We start from the raw sequence: 20,832 nt of genomic DNA, 5'->3' as shown, positions 1-20,832 counted from the left end.
TCAAAAGCAGTCTTCTTTTTCCCTACCAAATGGAGGCTCTTCTTGACATATAATGCATGACAGCTGTCATCATGGCAGGTATTTCAAAAATTTGGTTGGGGTTTAATCACCCATTCTGCTTGAGGATTTACATGATATACATCCAATATATATGCATCTGGGTCCAAGCAATGCTGCCCTAAAAGAATGAGAAAATCAGAGAACATTTTCAAGAGTGCATACTTCTGTGCATACGTGTATGTGTGTGTTTATAAGTTCAAGCATGGCCAACCAGTTCTCTCAGCCAAAATTAAGTAGAAACATTTTAAATTTCCTTAGGAAAGATGCCAGGCTTGCTTCCTCTCTCTCTCCCTCCCTCCCACTCTCTCTCCCTCTCTCCTTTCTTCATATTTTTCTGTGAAGGACTTCAAATACAGCCTATGTGAAATTTTAGGGGAAAAAAATAAACCCAGACATTCCAACCACAAGAAAATTGCTCACTGTACTTACTACATCAATTAGAAAAAATATGACAAGAACTTGTTTTGGGTACAAACTGATCACTTACATAATAATACATGTTCTTGAATGGTTTTAACTGACCAGGATTAGAGAAAATTTAAATGGGTCATTTCATTTCTTTATCATGGGTGGGTGCAATGCCCATATGCAAGAGATCTAGAAATGATAACAAAAAGGTCATTCTATGGGGCAAAAATATATCAAAACCTCTATGTTTGGTGTGTTGGAAAAGTATATCAAAGTCTCATAACTACTTAGGTTTAATTGTTCAAATATGTATTGAGTCATTCTGGGGGGTAGGGCAATAGATACACATTAGATAGTCAAAACTACTTGCTCTCTTGGGTGCTTTCTAAGGTAGTAAAAGGCAACTAGGAAATAAATGAGTATAATATAAAACAAGTCCGCTTATGATAAGAACATTAAAGAACAAAAGAGAGGGTATGATCCAGGAAGATCTCATGAGAAGGTGATTTAGTACCAAAGACCTAAAAGAGATCAGGAAATGAGAGAGGTCCAACTGAAGGACAACAGCCCTAGCAATGCAAAGGCCACCAGGCAAAATGTGCCAAGTGACTGGATATACAAGGTTGGTATTTGTGGGCCAGTATGGATGTAAATTTGAGCAGCATCAACAAACAGGTATATTTAAAGTCATGAAGAGGATTGAGCTCACCAGGGAAGTTAGGTGTAGACAGATAGGAGTTATGAGGACTGAACAGTATAGCTCTCCAATGTAAAGAGTTTGAAATGATGAGAAATAACAGGCAAAAAAGACTTAGAAGGAGCAGCCAGTGAAGTGGGGAGAAAGCCAGAAGTTTAGGTTGCCCTTGAAACCAGGTGAAGAAAGCATTTCTTAAAGAAGAGAATGATCAACTCAAGCAGTTATAAAGACAGAATGAATGATAGGATTTCACAACATAAGAGTCCTCTGGTGACCATGATAAGAGCAATTTTGGTCAAGTGTTGAGGGATAAGCTTGACCAAAGTGGTTTCAAGAGAGGACAAGAGGAAGAAATTGGAACCTAGACAACTGATTCAAGGAGTTTTTGCTGTAAAGTGGAACAGAGGAATGAGAGTAGACAGAGAAATAACCAAAATTGTTTATGCAGATAGAAATTATGCAGTTGAGAGGAAAAAAGTGGATGATTCAGGAGGGAATGGGCAGTGACTGGAGCAAAGTCACGATTAGGCGGGGGGACAGGAAGGAGGCACTGGTATTTCATTCATCAGGAAGATAAGGAGCAGAGGAAATTTTCCTTTGATTTCCTAGTTTATTCACCTCAGGAAAATAGGAAGAATGAACTTGGGCTGAGAGTGAAAACAGACAAGTTGAACAAAAAGGGTGTCCTGATTCTGAAAGTTCTTTTGATGTTCTCTTGTTTGTTTTTCATGAGTCTCCAGAGTTTCCAACTTTGAGTCATATTTAAAAGACCCCAAAGGCCACCCCATACCAATGAAAATATTCACACTTAAATTTTCAAAAATAAATATAAAATTTGTATCTAAGAAACTTATAAAATATACTTTTATAATGATAGCAACATATTTCTTTTAGAGTAATCAGAATTTAGGAGTAAAATAAAGAAAGCTTACCTATATTTCCTCCAATCTCATATAACCTTTGGTTCTGAATTTTAATGCATTCCAGTGAACCATGACTGAAAAAGGGAGAAAGTGATATAATTTTAAGCCTTCTTCATGATCTGAGGTAACTCTGTAGATTAAACAGCCATGGTCACAAAGCATTTTGCCTTAAGTGAAATATACCCCACAAATCATTACTGCAGTTATAATAAAAACTGAAGTTATAATAAAAACAATTTCTTCCCTGCTGGATGCAGTAAAGCATCCAAGGCTCAGAGAATATGGGGCTATTTCAAATCAAGGACTCTATAGTGCTCTATAGCAGCACAAAGTCCATTCTAAACACAACTGTGAGTTCCATTTTAGGTAGGAAAATGTTACTGACACATCAAGGCTGGCCAAGGACCAGCTGGCTGTTTAATATTGCCTCATCATTGGTCACATTACTTTCAGTTCAAAAGAAGTTGAATTTCATTTCTGTATTTGCCAAATATGTAATGGGATTCTCTCCTCAGTCCATGTCACATTTCTAAGCTTGCCTACTGCTTTACAAACTGTCCAATGTTGATTTCATTGCTTGTCTCTGCCATGTAATAAAAACAAATCAGAGGAAATAATTGCTGAATTTACTTTCCCACCCCAAACTAGACTGCCCTAATAGAAGGATTTAGAGAAAGACAATTACTGATCTTTACTGCACTTCAGTAATGACTTTGAGTTTGGTTACTTCAAAATCATTCAGTTCTCTATTGTGAGGAATAGGGCTGTGTATTCTTTTTGTTGTTTGTTTAATTAAACTTTCTATTGCAGGTTTTCAAGAAGTTGTAAAAATTTACACAGACAGATCCCCTGCAATGTTTATCTAGTTTCCACATAGTATCTTGCAAAACTTAGTGCAGTATCATAACCAGATGGATGTCAATGATTCGGTCAAGAGAGAGACAGTTTCCATCACCATAAAATCCCATGTTCCCCTTATATAGTCACACTCACCACGCTCCTCTTTCCCCATGCCTACCCCCATTCTTTATCCATGGCTACCACTGCTCTATTCCACATTTCTATACATTTTTCATTTAAAAATTGTTATATAATTTGAAATACACAGGATGGAATTTTTTTTTCAATCAGTGTAAATCCCTGGAGATTCATAAAAGTTTCTACATTTTTTTATTGCTATGTAGCATGCCATACTCTGGACTTTTTTTTTTAGTTATTACTTGTTGAAAAACATCTGGGTTTTCCAGTTATTAATTACTATAAAGAAAGCTGCTATAAGCATTTGTGTATAGTTTTTGTGTGAATACATCTTCATTTCTTTTGAATAAAGGTTTAGGAATGTGAATGTGGGGGTCACATGATAGTTACATGTTTAGTTTTATGAGACTCTCAAGTTAATTTAGAATGATGACACAGCACAATTTTACAGTTTCACCTGCAATACATGAGTGACATTTTCTTGGCATCATTCCCAGCATTTGGTGTCATCACTATTTTTTTATTTTGGCTATTTTTATAGGTGTTTAATAATATTTCATTGTGGCTTTTCAAACATCTCTTCAATGGCTAAAGATAGTACCTGTCATGTGCATATTTGTCATCTACATATCTTCCATGAAATGTCTTTTATGTATTTTGTTCATTTCCATATTGGATTGTTTATTGCAGAGTTGTGGTGTTTTTAATATATTTTAGATATTACTTCTTTTTTTAATCTGTGGTTTATAATTATTTTACCTTATGTTTTTCATAGGCTCTATCAGTGTCTAAGTTTTAAAATTTGTTATTTAATTATTTTTAAATTTTTATCTCTTCTAGGTCAGGATTTTGATGTCAAAGTTCAGAACTCTTCATTAGTCCCATGTCATAAAGATGTTTTTCCTGTGTTATTCTTTTAAAGTTTCATCATTTTACATTTTACAGTTAAATCTGTGATACTTTTGAGGGTTATTTTTATATAAAATGTGAGGTTGAGATTAAGTTTTTTGTTTTTATTTTTGCCTATGGATATACAGTAGAACCATTTGATAAAAACACTATCCTTTCTTTATGGAATTACTTTTGTACTTTTGCTAAAATCAATTATTAAAATAGTCAAATTCATAGAGACAGAATGTAGGACAGCAGTTACACCAGTGACTGTGGACAGGCAGAAAGGGAGTTAATGTTTAATGAGTAGAGTCTCAGTATGGGAAAATTGTGCTGGAGATGGATGGCAATGATGATTGCAGAACAACGTGAATGTACATAATGCCACTGAATTGTATACTTCAGATGGTTACAATGGTAAACTGTATGCTACATGTGCTTAATAATATTTTTTTTAAAAATCAGTTGGGCATAACTATGAATATATTTTTGGATTCTCTATTTTGTTCTATTAACCTAATTTTCTACCCCTCTACCACCAATCATACTTCCTTGATTCCTACAGCAAGTTGGACTCAATATCTAGTAAAGTGATCCCTCCTAGTTTATATCTTCTTGAAGAGTGTTTTAGCTCTTCTAGGACCTGTGCTTTCCATACAATTTTTGGAATAAGCTTGTGCACATTTACAAAATAACTTACTGGGATTTTGACAGAAATTACATTAAACCCATAGATCAATTTGGGAAGAATTAATCAACATCTTTACTGTGCTGTATTTTCCAATCCACAAAAATGGTATGGTATATATCTACTTTTACTTAGGCCTTCACTTATTTCTTTCATCAGTATTTTGCAATTTTTAGCATATAAATCCTGTAAATATTTACTGAAGTATTTCTACATGTTCCAATCTGACTGATTTTTGTGTAATCTTGCATTCTGTGACAGTGATGAGTTTACTGATATAACTACAAAACTATAGTATAATGTGACAGTCAGGATATTGACACTGATATGATTCACCCATCTTATTCACATATCCCATTTTACTTGTATTCATTTACCTTTTACAACCACATCCACCTCCCTATGGAAACAACCCTTTCCCAACCTCTGGCAACCACTAATCTATCTTCCACTTCTAAAATTTTGTCATTTTAATATGTTATATAAATGGAATCTTGTAAAATGCAATCTTTGAAATATGTTTTTTCTGCTAAACATGGCTACTCCTTTTTCGTATTACTGGCAAGCTCCTATTTAAGGATATCCATCAGAGATTTACTAGAGACCACCAAATTGTACCTGCTTGCTGATGGATAGACTCAACTAGTGCTTCTTTCATCTTTTAAAAACCTCACAGCAAATGTTTATCCTCAAGGGAGCATGCCTAGATAAAAATTATTATGATTTATGCTCTTTAAGGTGATTTATGACAGATAAACAAAGAGATTTTGTAAATGTCATTCTCATTGCAAGATTTATTAGTAGCCTGTTTTAAGAAAGAGCTAAAATGTCCATTTAACTTACATTAACTCTGTCTGAAAAAGGCATGTTAATGTTTAATAGAGCATGGAATAATAGTATTCCTGGAATCTATCAAGACATTTGCAAAACTACCTTGCTGTATTTTTTATTCTAATAAAAAGTAAAACTCAAGTAAATTAAGCCACCAAGACAGGAAACAACTATTAAGAACCCATGTATGCTCTGGCCTGTACCCCAGTTCTTGTATGCATAAATACATTTTTAAAAAATCAAAAAAAAAAAAAAAAAAAAAAAGAACCCATGTATGGAAATTTCTTAAAAATACACTTGTGTTACTGATTGTTCTATAGTTTATTAAATTATTTTGCCTTTTCATCTACTGGTGAAGGTTCTGATTTTTCAAAAAGGCCAAACTGCAAATGCCTGGAAAGTTATTCATTTGATAAAAGTTCATCTTCCTTGTATAAAAACCTAGACACAAATTTACTCACCTGTTTTCATATTGAAATTTTGCTAGTATGTCCTTGGCTTTCGTTTGACTATTGAGTTGAATGGCCATGGACACCTTGGAGAGAAGTGGAGCATGGACCCGTATGACTCCTTCGGGCACGTCAGACTGGCAATGAGGAAAAATTCAGTACATTGTATCAAACTAGTCATGATTACACATAAGACAGATGGAAATGAGTGGCACTCTGAATAGAAAAATATGTAAACATGACCAGATTTTAACCAAAATAAAGCACTGCCTCTTCTTAAGGGAGTTTCACTAGTGACTCAACTTACCCCGGGACTTCACTATCACCACAAGCTAAGGTCCTGCTATATAGTAATGTCTTAATACCATGACACAGACAAAACAAAAACCGAACATTTCTATCAGCACATTTCCTTGAACAATATCTTAAAGAAGCCTACTTTAAGCTTTCTGTATTTCATTGTTGAAAAGGTCAACCTTCTCTAAAGGATCAAGTAGGAAATATGACTTTTTAAATATCCTTTTCTTCAGTCAGCAACAATGACAGGCCAGGCCCAAATTAATTCTATAAGGGCACTTGAAATTTGAGCCTTTCAGAGTGTGCTCATGACCCTGTGAAGAGCAGAGTGGCTCTGCTTTCATATGATGTCCTGATTGATCTGGGTACTCAGGAGCACTTACGTAAATAAAATATTCAAAGGATACTGTGTAAATTACATAAATTTCTGTTTTGTCAAGATCAACTGGAAGATTCATTTTATTTATTTATTTATTTGTTTGTTTGTTTATTTATTTATTTATACAAGCACTGGGTACAGTCAGAAGCGTGGGAGGGTGAGAGAATTCACCAGAGCCAGAGGAGGGAACAGGATGAAATACACTGCTGAGGGGAGCAGCGGGCGAGGCAAAAGAGGTCTGTTGTGCCATGCCGGTCCCTCACCAGCGGCCAGGGATAAAACTGGTGCTGCAGAGGCTGCAGGCAGCTGTGCAGCTCAGCGCTCTACCACTGCACCACCACCAGGGGAGTCCCCTAAATAAACATTTTAATCTCAGATTTCCAGCATTCAAAACTGTGAGAAAATAAATTTCTACTGCTTTAAATCACCCAGTTTATGGTATTTTGTTAAGGCAACACTAAGAAACTAAAGCAAAATTAAAAAAAATAATAGGGACAATTTTTAAAGTACTTTTCTGATAATACTACAAAGAACCTGGAGAATGTTTCAGGGAATGGATATGAAGTATGTAAACTTGGGAGGGAGCAGAGTACCCCTGGTTTATGTCAGAGGGAGGGAGGGAGGGAGGAGCACTTGGGACTGTGGTGATAGTGCACAGGTGAATTGGTGGAGGAAATTCTATGAGGACTACACCTGAGCGGGTGTGGGGGGAAGCAAATTTTGTTTAAAAATGAACAATGATGTAAAATATAAAAATAAATTTAAAAAAGACTGTACTCCTAAAACACTCAGTCATCTCATGTCCCTCTACTTCCAGCTCCTCAGAGGCCTCTATAAAATTACCACACTTCTGAAACTGTATGATCACAATAATCACTTCCTGTAATTTTCTATAGTATTCACACTGTTACAAAATGCCTAAACAGACAATGGAGTCATCAGTTAGTTGATTACCTGTAATATTCCATCACGTGTATCAACTTTGAAGGATATATCATGGCCAAAACTATATGTGACTGTGGGGTATATATAGTTAGAAAATACTAATGTAGGTAGTTAGTATTAGGGAAGAAAGAAATTACTTGTTTTCTTACCATTCTTCTTGAAGAGGGTGATTTTTGTAGTACCTTTGAAGTCTTGGGGCTTGTAACCTAAATAAAACACATTTAGATTTCAGAATTAATGTTGGAAAAAGTAAATGCTGCTGTTGGAGGTATATACTGGTACAATCTTTATGGAAGACTTTTGGCAATATTTACCAAATTGTAAGATGTTTATGTTCTTTGACCCAACAATTCCATGTCTACAAATTTATCCTTCACATATACTCATTTGTGAGAAATGACATATGATTTTATATCTTGAGCAACAGGAGTTATCCCAAGAATGTAGGGTTAGTTCAACATTTAAAAACCAATCAGTGTAATATACCATATCAAATGGCATCCCAATGATCATCTCAACAGATAGAGAAAAAAGCATTGGGCAAAATTCCCCGTACTTTCATGACAAAAATACCCAACAATCTAAGATTATGAGGAATTTTCTTAAACTGATAAGTGGGATTTATGAAAAACTCAGCTATAACTATAATGGTAAAAGATTGAAAGCACCTCCCTTAAGATCAGGAACAACACAGCAATCTCTGCCCTTTCCTTCTTATTTATTATTCTATTAAAAGTTCTAGTCAGGACAATTAAATGAACAACAACAACAACAAAATAAAAGGCATTCAGATTGGAAAGGAAGAGGGAAAATTCTTAGTCATAGATAACATGACTTTCTACATAGAAAATCCAAAGTTATCTATACATATAAAACTAAACTTTTAAAATAAGTAAGTCTAGGGCCTCCCTGGTGGCGCAGCGGTTGAGCCTGGGCTGCGAAGCTGCCCGCAGCCTCTGCAGCGCCAGTTTGATCCCTGGCTGCAACCCCGCTGCTCCCCGCCACCAGAGGAGGGTCCCACATGGTGCGCAGACCTCTCCTGCTGCTCGCTGCTCCCCTCAGCAGTGTTCTTCGGTCCTTCTGCCTGCTCTGCTCCCCGCTCTGGCTCTGGTGAATTCTCTCACCCTCCCACGCTTCTGACTGTACCCAGTGCATGTATAAATAAATAAATAAATCTTAAAAAAAAAAAAAGAAAAAGAAGTATCTTCTTAAAAAAAATAAGTAAGTCTAGCAAAATTACAGGATACAAGGTTAATATATAAAACCCAGTTGTATTTCCACATACTAACAACCATCTAAAATTAACTTAAGAAAATTCCATTTAAAATAGTATCAAAAAGAAAAAAAAATACTTAGGAATAAATGCAATCAAGGAATTGTAAGATTTGTACACTGAAAACTATAAAACATTGAATTAAATTATAGAAAAACTAAATAAATGTTAAGATAACCCATTTTCATGAACTGGAAAACCTAATATTGTTAGGATGACAATACTTTCTAAAACACCTACATATTCAATGCCATCCCATTCAAGATTCCTACTACCCTTTCTTTCTTTCTGTTTTTTGTTTTTTGGGTTTTTTTTTAGCAGAAATGGGAACAGTTGATCCTAAAATTTATGTAGAAATTCAGTAATTCCAAATAAGCAATGTTTTGGGGGAAAATTTAAAGGGCTCACATTTTTCAGTTTTAAAACTTACAACAAATATACAGTTATCTGCCGTTATGGCAAAAGGATAGCTATACATATCAGTGGAACAAAATTAAGAGTCTAGAACAAAAATTATACATCTATGGCCTATACTTTTTTTTATGAGTGCCAAGTTTTTCATAGCTCTTACTTGCCATTGCGGAAAGAGTAGATTTTTCAGTAAACGGTATAAGGAAAATCACATGCAAAAGAATGAACTTGCACAAGAAAAAGACATAAGGTTAAGTCTTCATGATCTTGGAATTGACAAAAAATTCTTAGATATGACAACAAAGGCATGATCGGCACAAGAAATAGTAGATTAATTATACTTCATCATAATTAAAAATCTTTGTGCATCAAAGGAAACAATCAAGAAATTGAAAAGACAATCTACAGGATGGAAGATTATTTATAAATCATACAGCTGATAAAGGACTTGTATCTAGAATATATGAAGAACTCTTACAACTTGATAAAAAGACAAATAACCCAATCAAAAATTGTCAGAAGATCTGGATAGACATTTCTTCAAAGAAGATATATAACTAGCCAATAAGCATAGTAAGGTTCTTCACATCATTTGTCATCAGGGAAATGCAAATCAAAATCACTTCATACTCATTAGGATAACTAGACTAAAAAATCTGGTAATTACAAATATTGAGAATATGGAGAAATTTGACTCCTCATATACTACTAGTAAAAATACAAAACGTATATACACAGCTATAAGAAAGGATAAAATGCAGCCATGTCCAACAAAATGGAGGGGATTTGAAAAAGTTATGACATAGCATATACCCAAAAGAACTGAAAACATATATATATACAGACATACATATACATACATGTATATATGTTTATACACACATATATACAAATTTGTACATGAAAGTTTATAGCAGCATTATTCACAGTAGCCAAAAAGTGTAAAAAAACACAAATCTAAGTCAAAGGCTAAGTGAATTAACAGTATGTGGTATAACATAAAATACTATGTTATTTGGCTATAACAAATAATCATTTATACTACAACTTGGAAAAAACATGAAATATAATGCTAAGTGAAATAAGCCAATCACAAAAGATCACATATTTATCATATTATTTCATTTATCAAAAGTCCAGAATAGGGAACTCTCAGAAACAAAGTAGATTAGTTGTTGCTTAGGGCTAGTGGGGAGAAATCAGGAAAGTAGTGTTACTGGAGGGATAACAACAAAGGGTATCGGTTTTTATTTCTTTTGAAGTGATGGAAATGTTCTAGAATTAATTGTTGATGGTTACAAATATATATGAATACATGAAAAATGACAACTGTATACTTCAATGGATAAATTGTATAACAAGGATTATACAGTCAAGTTGTTTTTAAAAAGATGGAGGCAAAAACGAAAAAGAAATGAAGTGCTGACATACTAGAACATGGATGAACCATGGAAACAGTATGCTAAGCAAAAGAGGGCAGACACAAAAGGCCACATATTGTATGATTCCATTTATACGAAATGCCCAAAAAAGGTAAATTCATAGAAACAAAAAGTATATTTGTGTTTTTCAGGGTCTGTGGAATGCAGAGTGCTTGACTGGTGTGCATTTTATTTTTAGGATAGTAAAATTATTCTGGAATTATATAGTGGTGATGGTTGCACATTATAAATATACTAAAACTATGTAAATATACTAAAACTATGTAAATGTACTAAAATAATGAAAAAGTTTGAAATAGTTAAAATTTTGAAATTTATATTATATGTATTTTTCTCTAAACAAATTAAAAATGTTTTCCGTCAATAAATGTCCTGATTCTACTTGATGCTTTTTGTGTCTATAATAAGAAAATACTGTCATTTATCATGACTGCAATAAGACAATGAGCAACCCCCACTTTACTGCTTTGGCATTTACCATTTCTTTTCCAGAATGAATTTTCCATTCCTTTCTGCATTTAAAATGCTATCCAGTCTTCAAGTTGTAACTCAAATGCCAATGTTGGAGCATATTTTTTTCTCCTCTGCATGATACTGACACATCGCCTGCAAAGGGCTCTGAAACTTAATGTATATTCATGGCCCTTGTATGCATTTCTCTCCCACATTTGGTTAAGTTTCTTTAAATGCAAAATGAATTTCATTATCTTCAAAGTCTGCTTAGGTCAAATGCTTTGACCCATACTCATGATTATCCTCAAATTAAGTTAAAGCAATAAAGACAATTGTTCTAAAACCTGTTTCTGTTACATACCTCCATTGAAAACAACTGGGCAAAAATTCTTCAGAATGCAGCAAATTTACACATAACCACTTGAGATAATTAGATACTATTTTATTATCCAACTACTAAAGAAAAATTTTCTCTTAGTATACTAGATACTGGATTGCCCCTAAATCCAGTTCACAGATGCTGAAGTGTTGACTTTCGGTTTTTGTAAGAACCATTTTAACCTTACGACCATTTATAAGAACAGAGTTTCCACAAGGTTAGGTCACAAGACTGCCCACTTACTTTGAGAAGAGAATATGTTTGGTTCTAAATTACAAGCTCCTTTGTACCTGACTTTGAAAAATAAAAACCTGGGTAGTTACAAAATTTATACCCTCCTTTATTGTTATTACCTCTCTTTCTAAGGTCTTCCTCCTTAGTAGCTTTTTGACACTTGGAAGCTGCTTCTTCAGCATCATTGTGGCCTCATTCATTCTTCTGACTTGAGTAATTAAGAAAGATGGAACCTGGAGAAGAAAAATAGCTTTACTAGAAGGAGAACACTAGAACAAAAGCACTCTAGGAGATTCTGTCCTCAGTTATGGTTTACTCCTTCTAGCTATTTAATGTCCGGGAACTAGGAACCATGGTATTTGTACTTGTAAAGATTAACAAAACAGCAACAATCCCGAGGGCTCTTCTTTAAAAGGAAAATAAAAGCTTATAATCTGCCTGGGAATAACCTGGGAATATCTCCTTCTTCCCTTTGACTTAAGGGTCCTACTTGTTCACAAAGACTTATAAGACATATGTTCCCTGGTTTGGTAGACTTCTAAGAAGAACACTGCAGTCATCACATTGTCACTTACCTTCCACAAAATCTTCTGGTACTTCAGCATTAATCGAATAATGTGGGCTGCGGTGTTTGCTAACAGTAATTCTTCATAATCAGAATGTTTGCTTCTACTGAAGAAAAGGTTTGGTGCCATTACAGTAGAAATGTTCCATATACTCATTCGGTTTTTTGACTCATTGGCAATCACTTTATTGAAGAATGTCATGAGGGCCTAACAAGAAACAGCATTGTTACAGTATTGTAAAACCTCAGAAGGTACCACTAAATTGCTCTCTCTCATACATTTCCATACCCTTTCAATGTGCCAGTAGTGTGGAATGCTTAAATATTTCCTGTTTAGTTGCTTAAAAGGGGTGAGGAAAGTGAATAGTTAATCCAATTCTATGCATCATAAAAGTAGCTACATTTTACTAACAGTTTGCATTTTGTTTTTTAAAAATCTTTTGTAAATTCACAAGTACTAAAATTAAATAGTGAACTAGAAGGAGAAAATGTTGCAGCTCAAATAAACATAAAATGCAATTCTGTTGTGAAGGAAGTAATATAATTCTAAAAAACAACCTTAATTTAAAGCATTAGTGTTGAAAACTACTTACTCTTTCTTTAGGAAAGGAAAACCCTTTTAAAAAATGAGTATCTCATTCCTCAGCCCAAATGTAAACTCAACTGAAAACTTTAAAATGTTTACTTTTTGAGTGTCATTTTTCTATTGTTTTTCAATTTTGGTATCTTTAGTAGAAATGCTTACATACAGCTGTTCTCAGCATTACAAATAAAATAAAAAAATGATCTGAGAAAGATTAGTGAAAGTTTAGCTGAGCCGCCAAAGTACAGAAGCTTATTAGAAACTTTTTAAATTTCACTAGAGGGTTGAAATCCTAAAAGGAGAGTCTCTTTGGTTTCTAATTTTGAATTCTATAATAGTATTTATAATGATGTAAAAAATAAAAAAATAAAAATACTGTACTATTAATTCAAAAGGATACCTGCACCCCTGTGTTTATTGTAGCACTATTTAAAAAAGGTAAGATATGGAAACAACCCACATGCCCCAAAATAGATGACTGGATCAGGAAGATGTGGTACATATACAGTGGACTACTACTCAGCAATCAAAAAAAATAAACTCATGACATTTGTAGCAACAGGGATGGAGCTGGAAGAGAGTATGCGCAGTGAAATAAACCAGAAGGAAGAAGAAAAATAACAGATGATTTTACTTATTACAGGAGGAACAGATGAGAACCAAATAAGGAATCAGGAAAATAATAATAATAAATAAATAAAGCAAAATTAACAGACATTCTGTAGGGGAAGGGGTGGGATCAAAACAGGGGTGGTAAGAGCACAAAGGACTATGGTGATGGTGCACTGGTGTTGGTGGTGGGGATTTTATAGGAAGTACACCTGAGAGGAAAAAGCATACACTGTACAAAAATGAACACTGATATAAAATATATATAATAAATTTTTAAAAATAAATATTACATTAAATATGAAAAAATATAGTATTTGTAATGAGAAATTGAGCAGCACATAATTGTAATAGCTAACCTTTATTTGAAGGCCCATTGCGAGCCAGGCATTCTTCTTAGTACTTAATAGATACAATCCATGCATTTTATCATCATTCCAAACCTCGGAATGTAGGTATTTCACAAACATTGTTTTACAGCTGAGTAAACTAAGGTGGTAAAGGATAAGTAATTTTGCTTAGTGTCAGTTAACTAAGTGGCAAGAGTTCAGAACTCTTGATTTCTACACTGTTCTAGCTTCAATATTAGTTTCAAACACAACTTAGAATGAAAAAATAAAAGTGTGTGTGTATGTGAACTCTTCATCATGGCTGTTTTTTTAGAATTTCCTATTAGAAGTGTATTGATAATAATAATTTCTGTTAGAAATTATATGACAATTGCTGCATCTTAGTTATATGAAAGAGTAGATGACATTTTGACCCAGATTTCTGGTATCACGTGCATTGTTTTTGTTGTTGTTGTTTTAAATCCCTTGGTCTTTTTTTTTTTTTTTAAGATTTATTTATTTATGCACACAAGACCTGGGGTACAGGCCAGGAGTGTGTGGGGGGGAGAGGATTCACCGGAGACAGAGTGGGGAACAGAACAGACAGATTGACTGAAGTACACTGCTGAGGGGAGCAGCCGGCAAGTCAGGAGAGGTTTGTTGCATCATGTGGGTTGCTCCCTGGCTGGCTGGGGATCGAACTCATGCTGCAGAGGCTGCAGACAGCTTCATAGGTTGTGTCTTAATCCCTTGCGCCAACAAGGAGGCCCACATGCATTGTTTTTTTGGGGAAAAAAAATAGCATTGTTCAGACGAAGCCAAAAAGCAAGCAAATATGTTCCTAGTTTTTGAAAAAAAGACCAAATTGCATTAGACACAGATATTCTTATGTCATAGCAAAATCCTACCTACATAGATGTTTTCACTATGTAGAAGGAAAAGTCCTCACCAAACTGACATTTCTTATAAGAAGTGGCACTAAGAATTATCTGTCTTCAGCATTATGTTTACTAACCTCAAAATTATAGGATCTTTTCAATTTTTTTTTTGTTTGTTTAGAGAAAGAAACAGTTTATTGAGGAGTAATGGAACAGACATAAAGTGGGATTCCCAGGCCAGTGGAACCAGGCCAGGGAGGGGCAAGGAAGCCCTTCTCTTCAATTCATTTTTAACTCAAATTCAGTTCAAAGATTCAACACCTGCTTATATTCTAATAAATTTCCTATTGTGTACAGAATCATGACCAAAATAGCAAAAGAAACTTTGACTTTTATTAATATAGAGAATATAAATGAATTTGAAGTAAAGGGAGAGAAGATTATTAGAATGTAGAACTATGGATATGATTCTATCAACTGTTCTATTATATGTTAATGTGGGAAGTCAATTTGCTGATCTTAATTTTTCTAATCCATAAAATGACAAGAAATTACCAGGTGATCTCTAAAATTCTGAGATTCTAGAATTCTTTAAATTGAATTATCTTCATAAATAATAAGCCATGAACATTTCAGAAATTCCATTTAAATATGTGATTTCAAATTTCCTCCCCAATTTCCTTCCTGCACATACACCAGATCTTTTGCCACTACCCTGAAGTGAACAGCTGTGAACCAACAATTCTAGAGCTTCATACTTTACAATTTATATAATGGTCTCATTTACTTCTCACATTGTTCCAGTTCATTATTTTTATCTTCTCCTCCTACTGCTAATCCTAGCCCATGTGCCTAGCATATGGTAGGCACTCAATATCTCTTACTAGACTGAATAAATGAAACTGCAATGTTCAAGGTAGATACTATGATTTATATTTTTCCCTGTCTTCCTCAGGAGAACAGTAGTGGGAATGTGGAAAAGCAATAGGTTTGCAACATGTTTGGCTGGCTTAGTAAATTGTCGACTCAGTTTTCATTTGTCCATCTGAATTATTTCCTCTAACAAATAAGAACTGACGAGAGACCATGAGGTTGATAACAACATACCTGGGCTGTGTCCCTGTTGGCATCAGGCAGTGCCATGACCATGAGGTGTAAGGCTTGAAATTGTACTTTGATGTGAGGTCCTCCTAACAAGAAAACAGAGAAATAACCACATATTTTGAACAACAATAATACATTCTGACAGTACTTCTTGGCAATATGTGGTAGCACAGGAGGGCTCCTGACAGCTCTCTAAGGTCACAACTCAAGTTTCAAGCCTAACAAGGTAAATCTGTTTGAATGGACAGGAGCCTCATTCTATCAGGTCCTCTTTCATATCCCAGGATGCCATTATAGAGGCCAGTGGCCAATAAGAACCTCAAAATATTTCTGGATTCATATTACATTTCTCTGTCAAAATACATTCGCAGACCTTGATTTAGTTTTATGCTATAAACAAAAGACTTGAAGCTCAAAAGATAATATATCTTGAATGCCTTGGTGGAAGATGACATTGGAGGAAGTTGCCTGCTTTGCTTCATGGGGAATGGCCTGAGAAGTCTAGACAGGCACTGAACTTAGAGAAGTCCATGATGTGGAGTGAGATTGGAATACTTCATAATGACCAGGGACCAAGCATAATGACTGCTGACCAAGCATGACAGAAGAGACATGGAGAAAATTCAATACTGGGCAGAACAAAAAAATGAGTAAGAAAAGAGGGTGCCTATGGATTAGAAACCTAGGTTCATACCTGTACCCAGAGGAAAGCCAAAGCTAATTGCTATGGATCTGGCCATGGGAGCTAGAGGCAAAAGTGCTGTGGTGAGCCAGGCATTGAATAAAGGAAAGCTTAGAAATATGTGACCCTCTCTATTTTCTTCAGGAAGCAGGCAGCTATGGGACTAAAGGGAAGCCATTTTGGAATGCATGAGGGTTGTGCCCAGGACCTAGCCCACAGACTCTGGAGGTGTGGGTCTGAGGCCCAGAAAAAAGGGCTAGCAGTGATGACATAGGCATGAGCAAAGTTCACACTGAAAACCTGCATTATTGATGGCCCCTCCAGGACCTTTCCCTACTCACTGAAGACCCATATAGAGATTAGTTTTACTGATATCCAGTGCTATGTACTGGGAAAGTAGAAGCTGTACACACTTAATATTCAGAAAGTAAACACTGGGGAGACCAAAAAAAAAAAAAAAAAAAAAACCAAATCACAACAAATGGCAAACTGAGTCCTCAGGGGAAGGAGTACTACATCACCAGAGAAAACAAATCTCCAGAACCCAAACATAAGACATGAAAGAATTTTTTGTTCTAATAGATACAGAATTCAAAATTACCATGATAAAGAAATTTGAAATGGAAGGAAACAGAAAATATGATCAAAGTGGTACAATATAATGCAGAAAAATAAATGAATGACATGAGAAATAAAATTAATGAACAGAAGATCAAAATTAAAACATTAAATAAGAACAGAGATGATGGATATATAAAGATCAACAGAGGATATGAAAAAACCTGGAAAAAGCTATGGAAGGAGACTAGATCAAATGGAAGATTGAATCATTGACCTTGAAGATGAACTGCACAAAGAATTCAGGTGGAAGCAGAGAGAGAGATACCAAAAAAAGATAATAAATATTTTGAGAACTATCCAACTTCATGAAGTATAGGAATATTATTCTTATACAGAAGGGGACAGAGAACTTAAAGAAATAAGAAAGGAGAACTTCCCAAGCTTGGAGTAAGAGCTAAGTACACAAGTCCATAAAACTAAAAGAACACCAAGTAAATAAAGAGAAACTTCTAAGAATTCAAGACAAAGAAAAAATAGTGAAAGTGGAGAAGTAGATTATCTATAAAAGAATCCCAATAATTTTATCTGTAAAATTGGAGTAGCCCATCACTTCAATGGGCTTCTGTGAAGAGTAAATGAGTCACTATATGTAGAGTGCTTACATCAGTACATATACACAATTACCTTTATATGTGCTTACTCTTATTATGATGATTAATCACATTTATTCTATATCTTATGGACATTTGGGGAAGGTGATTATAGTTGGGTCTTTGGAGTTCCGAGTATTTTATTCTTTGACAATGACAGAAGATGGCGCCAGAGGGTTGGCATGTATACTTGAGGCCTCAGTATAGGCTCTTTGCAGTTTAAGGAAAGAATTTTAGGGATTCCATCCATAATAGGATGATCCACAACCAGCTGTGCTGAAAATGTATAGTATACCAGAGTATCCAGGCTTTGTTTTGTCTCCCTGTATCCTCCTCAAAATGGCCTCTTAGTGGGGAGTTTCTGGAGGGAAGCATTATGTTCTAGAATCCCTGGGGAATTCTCAAGTTGAAGGAAAGTCCATCTATTTATAGTCACTGGATGAAATGCAGTCAGCTGTCTGTACAGTAGCGGAAAAACACTCTTGTGACAAGTTACTAGGTTACAGGAGGTGGTATGAAATCAAGTTAGCAGGAGATGACTAATGTATATAACCATGCAATGAAGGAACAGTTGTGAGGAATATTTATAGGATCATCTCATATTGTTACAACATAATACCCAGGTGGATTTTTATGAATTTATGTCAAAGTTGTAAACAGAAATGACAGAGTCCTATATGTTTTTGAAAATAGCTACGACACATTGATGTGAGTTACCTGAATAATAGGAACTAGCAGGAACATATCTCATTACAGAGCATTTAGGGAAGCATTATGATAGGCAATATTTTAATACATAAACTGAAAGACTATAGTCTTTCAATGCAATCCAAAAAAATTCTGGAGGGAGGATTGTAGATGCAGATGCAGGTTCTATATTTCCATCAATTTCAGAGAAATTGTTCATTTCCTTTAAGATTAAAACTTGAAATCTGCAAATAACCCATTTTCATTTTACTTAGGAAACTTGGCTCTACACTGTTTTATGGTTAGTAGTTTTGTAGTTAATTCATTTCACATCCTAATTAAGTCTTTTTTTTTTCCACTGAGGTCACTATTTTTCCAGAAAGTTATTAAACTTTTCATGAAAACACTTAAGTTTTGGGGGCCTCCCTGGTGGCATAGCGTTTAGGTCTTAGTGCTATTACCACTACAGCCTGAGTTCAATCCCCAGTCAGGGAGGTAACCCACATATGGTACAGCGACCTCTCCTATTTTGCCTGCTGCTTCCCTTAGCAGTGTATTTCAGTAAATCCATCATGTAAAGAAAGTGAACTCCTCTGTGGATCTTTTCAGGATATTTTCCAGATTCTCTCCCTTCTATGAAGTGTATTGGCTGTAGCCAGATAGGGAAGGATGGTTTAAGAAAAGCTAATTTAATGGTATACTTTTCTTAAATATGATTCTCTGAACAGGTCTGGCATCAGAGGTTTAATTCCTTCTTGCATAATTTCATAATATCAAAAAACCCCAATCAAAAAAATCCTGTCACACCAGAGGAGTTTGAAGAATTGTTTAATACATAAACCACAATCAAGGCAAAGTTAATGCCTCTGCAGTCCATTTTCCAAGAAGATGCACTGTATAGAAAATTTGTGTTTCTCAGACTTACAGTAAAGTGAGGGAGTTCTGCTTCTGGTATGGCTGCTATGTGATGTACCCTCCTGAAAATAACTACAAACTCTAGAAAGAATACCAAAAACAACTACTTGAGCAATGGGAAGTGAATAAAAGCAGGCAGATTTAGGAGAAGATTGAATACTGGGAATTTGAGAATGGTAAAGTCTTGTTTTTCTGACTTTGAGTCTGAGAATAGGCAAAAGACGTGGTTAAAATTCTCAAAGAGAACCCTAGTCTTTCTACTGTGACCAACTACAGGACAGGACTCAGGACCACCACAACTATTAGAAAGTTAGGAGGGGAATCCAGAAAGGAGAGGTCAGAGATGAAAGACCTGATTCTGTGGTAAAGTACACCCAAATCCTGGCCGATGAATCAGGCTTGTATGGAGAAGCACAGGTAATGATTAACTAATTGGACTGAGAGTGAATTGAACCACTGTCTAAAAGACCATTGGCAATTTGACTTCAGGTAAGCAATTATCTCTAAAAAATAGACAAGCAAAAAAAAAAAAAAAAAAGGGGAAAACTCTTTGGGAAAGTACTACAGAATACAACCTCCGAACTATAATATTCACTATGTTCAAGAGAGTTAAACTTACTCGACATATGAGTGACCCATTCTCAAGGAACAACTGATAGAGACTTGCCCTGAGATAACCCAAGTGTTGAACCAGAGACAAGAATTTTTGAAGCAGCTGTCATAATGACAGTCATATGTAACTTAACAACATTTTGGTCAATGATGAAGCAAGCACAGATGGTGGTCCCAATGGGCTCTACCATGTGGCCCAGGTGCGTATCATCTAGGTTTGTGTGACTAGATTCTATCATATATACATAATAAAAAAATTATCTAATGATGCATTTCTTAGAATGTATCCCCATTGTTAAGCAACACACGACTGTGATCGGTGACGTGAAGGAAAATATACATATAGTGAATGAAAAGACAAATTATCAGCCAATAAATAGAAAATATCTAAGAAGCACCAACTGGAAATTCTATAGCTGAAACAAAATATAATATCAAAAAAAAAAAAGAATATAACTCTTCTCTCTCTTTCTCTATCAGTGTTCTTCAAAAAACAAAAAACATATCTTACCAAGTAATGAGATACTGGTCGTACATGGCGTATGAATGAAAGCTCAGAAAAGGACTGACTTGCCTATCATAGTCTCCTCTCTGAAGACACAAAAGATTATTTTTATGAATCTGTTGTTAAAAATTTTAAGGACTTGGGCCTCCCCAGTGGCACAGCGGTTGAGCGCTGGGTTGTGAAGCTGCCTGCAGCCTCTGCAGCGCCGGTTCGATCCCCGGCTGCTCCCGGCCACCGGAGGAGGGTCCCACATGGCGCACAGACCTCTCCTGCCACCTGCTGCTCCCCTCAGCAGTGTACCTCGGTCCTTCTGCCTGCGTTGCTCCCTGATCTGGCTCTGGTGCGTCCTCTCACCCTCCCGCGCTTCTGACTGTACCCAATGCTTATATAAATAAATAAATAAATCTTTAAAAA

The 20,832-nt window shown here is 35.3% G+C and overlaps 1 protein-coding gene across 8 annotated transcripts in view; it reads right to left on the bottom strand.

The window, feature by feature from the left end:
• ARHGAP28 (Rho GTPase activating protein 28) overlaps positions 1–20,832 on the bottom strand; it is a 202,747-nt gene continuing 181,915 nt past the window's right edge. For all 8 annotated transcript variants that reach the window (XM_054694201.1, XM_037508819.2, XM_054694200.1 and 5 more), the window contains 7 exons: positions 15,810–15,892; positions 12,314–12,511; positions 11,858–11,971; positions 7,696–7,752; positions 5,938–6,062; positions 2,098–2,162; positions 1–178 (listed from right to left, as the gene is read on the bottom strand). In XM_054694201.1, the coding sequence (XP_054550176.1) occupies positions 84–178; positions 2,098–2,162; positions 5,938–6,062; positions 7,696–7,752; positions 11,858–11,971; positions 12,314–12,511; positions 15,810–15,892 (737 nt within the window). In that variant the 3' untranslated portion in view covers positions 1–83. The remainder of the gene's footprint in view (positions 179–2,097; positions 2,163–5,937; positions 6,063–7,695; positions 7,753–11,857; positions 11,972–12,313; positions 12,512–15,809; positions 15,893–20,832) is intronic.

This window comes from Talpa occidentalis, unplaced genomic scaffold (genome assembly GCF_014898055.3).
Source record: "Talpa occidentalis isolate TD23 unplaced genomic scaffold, MPIMG_talOcc4v2.1 talOcc4.13, whole genome shotgun sequence".
Classification (NCBI taxonomy): domain Eukaryota; kingdom Metazoa; phylum Chordata; class Mammalia; order Eulipotyphla; family Talpidae; genus Talpa; species Talpa occidentalis.
This window is presented reverse-complemented; position numbering and strand designations above follow the sequence as displayed.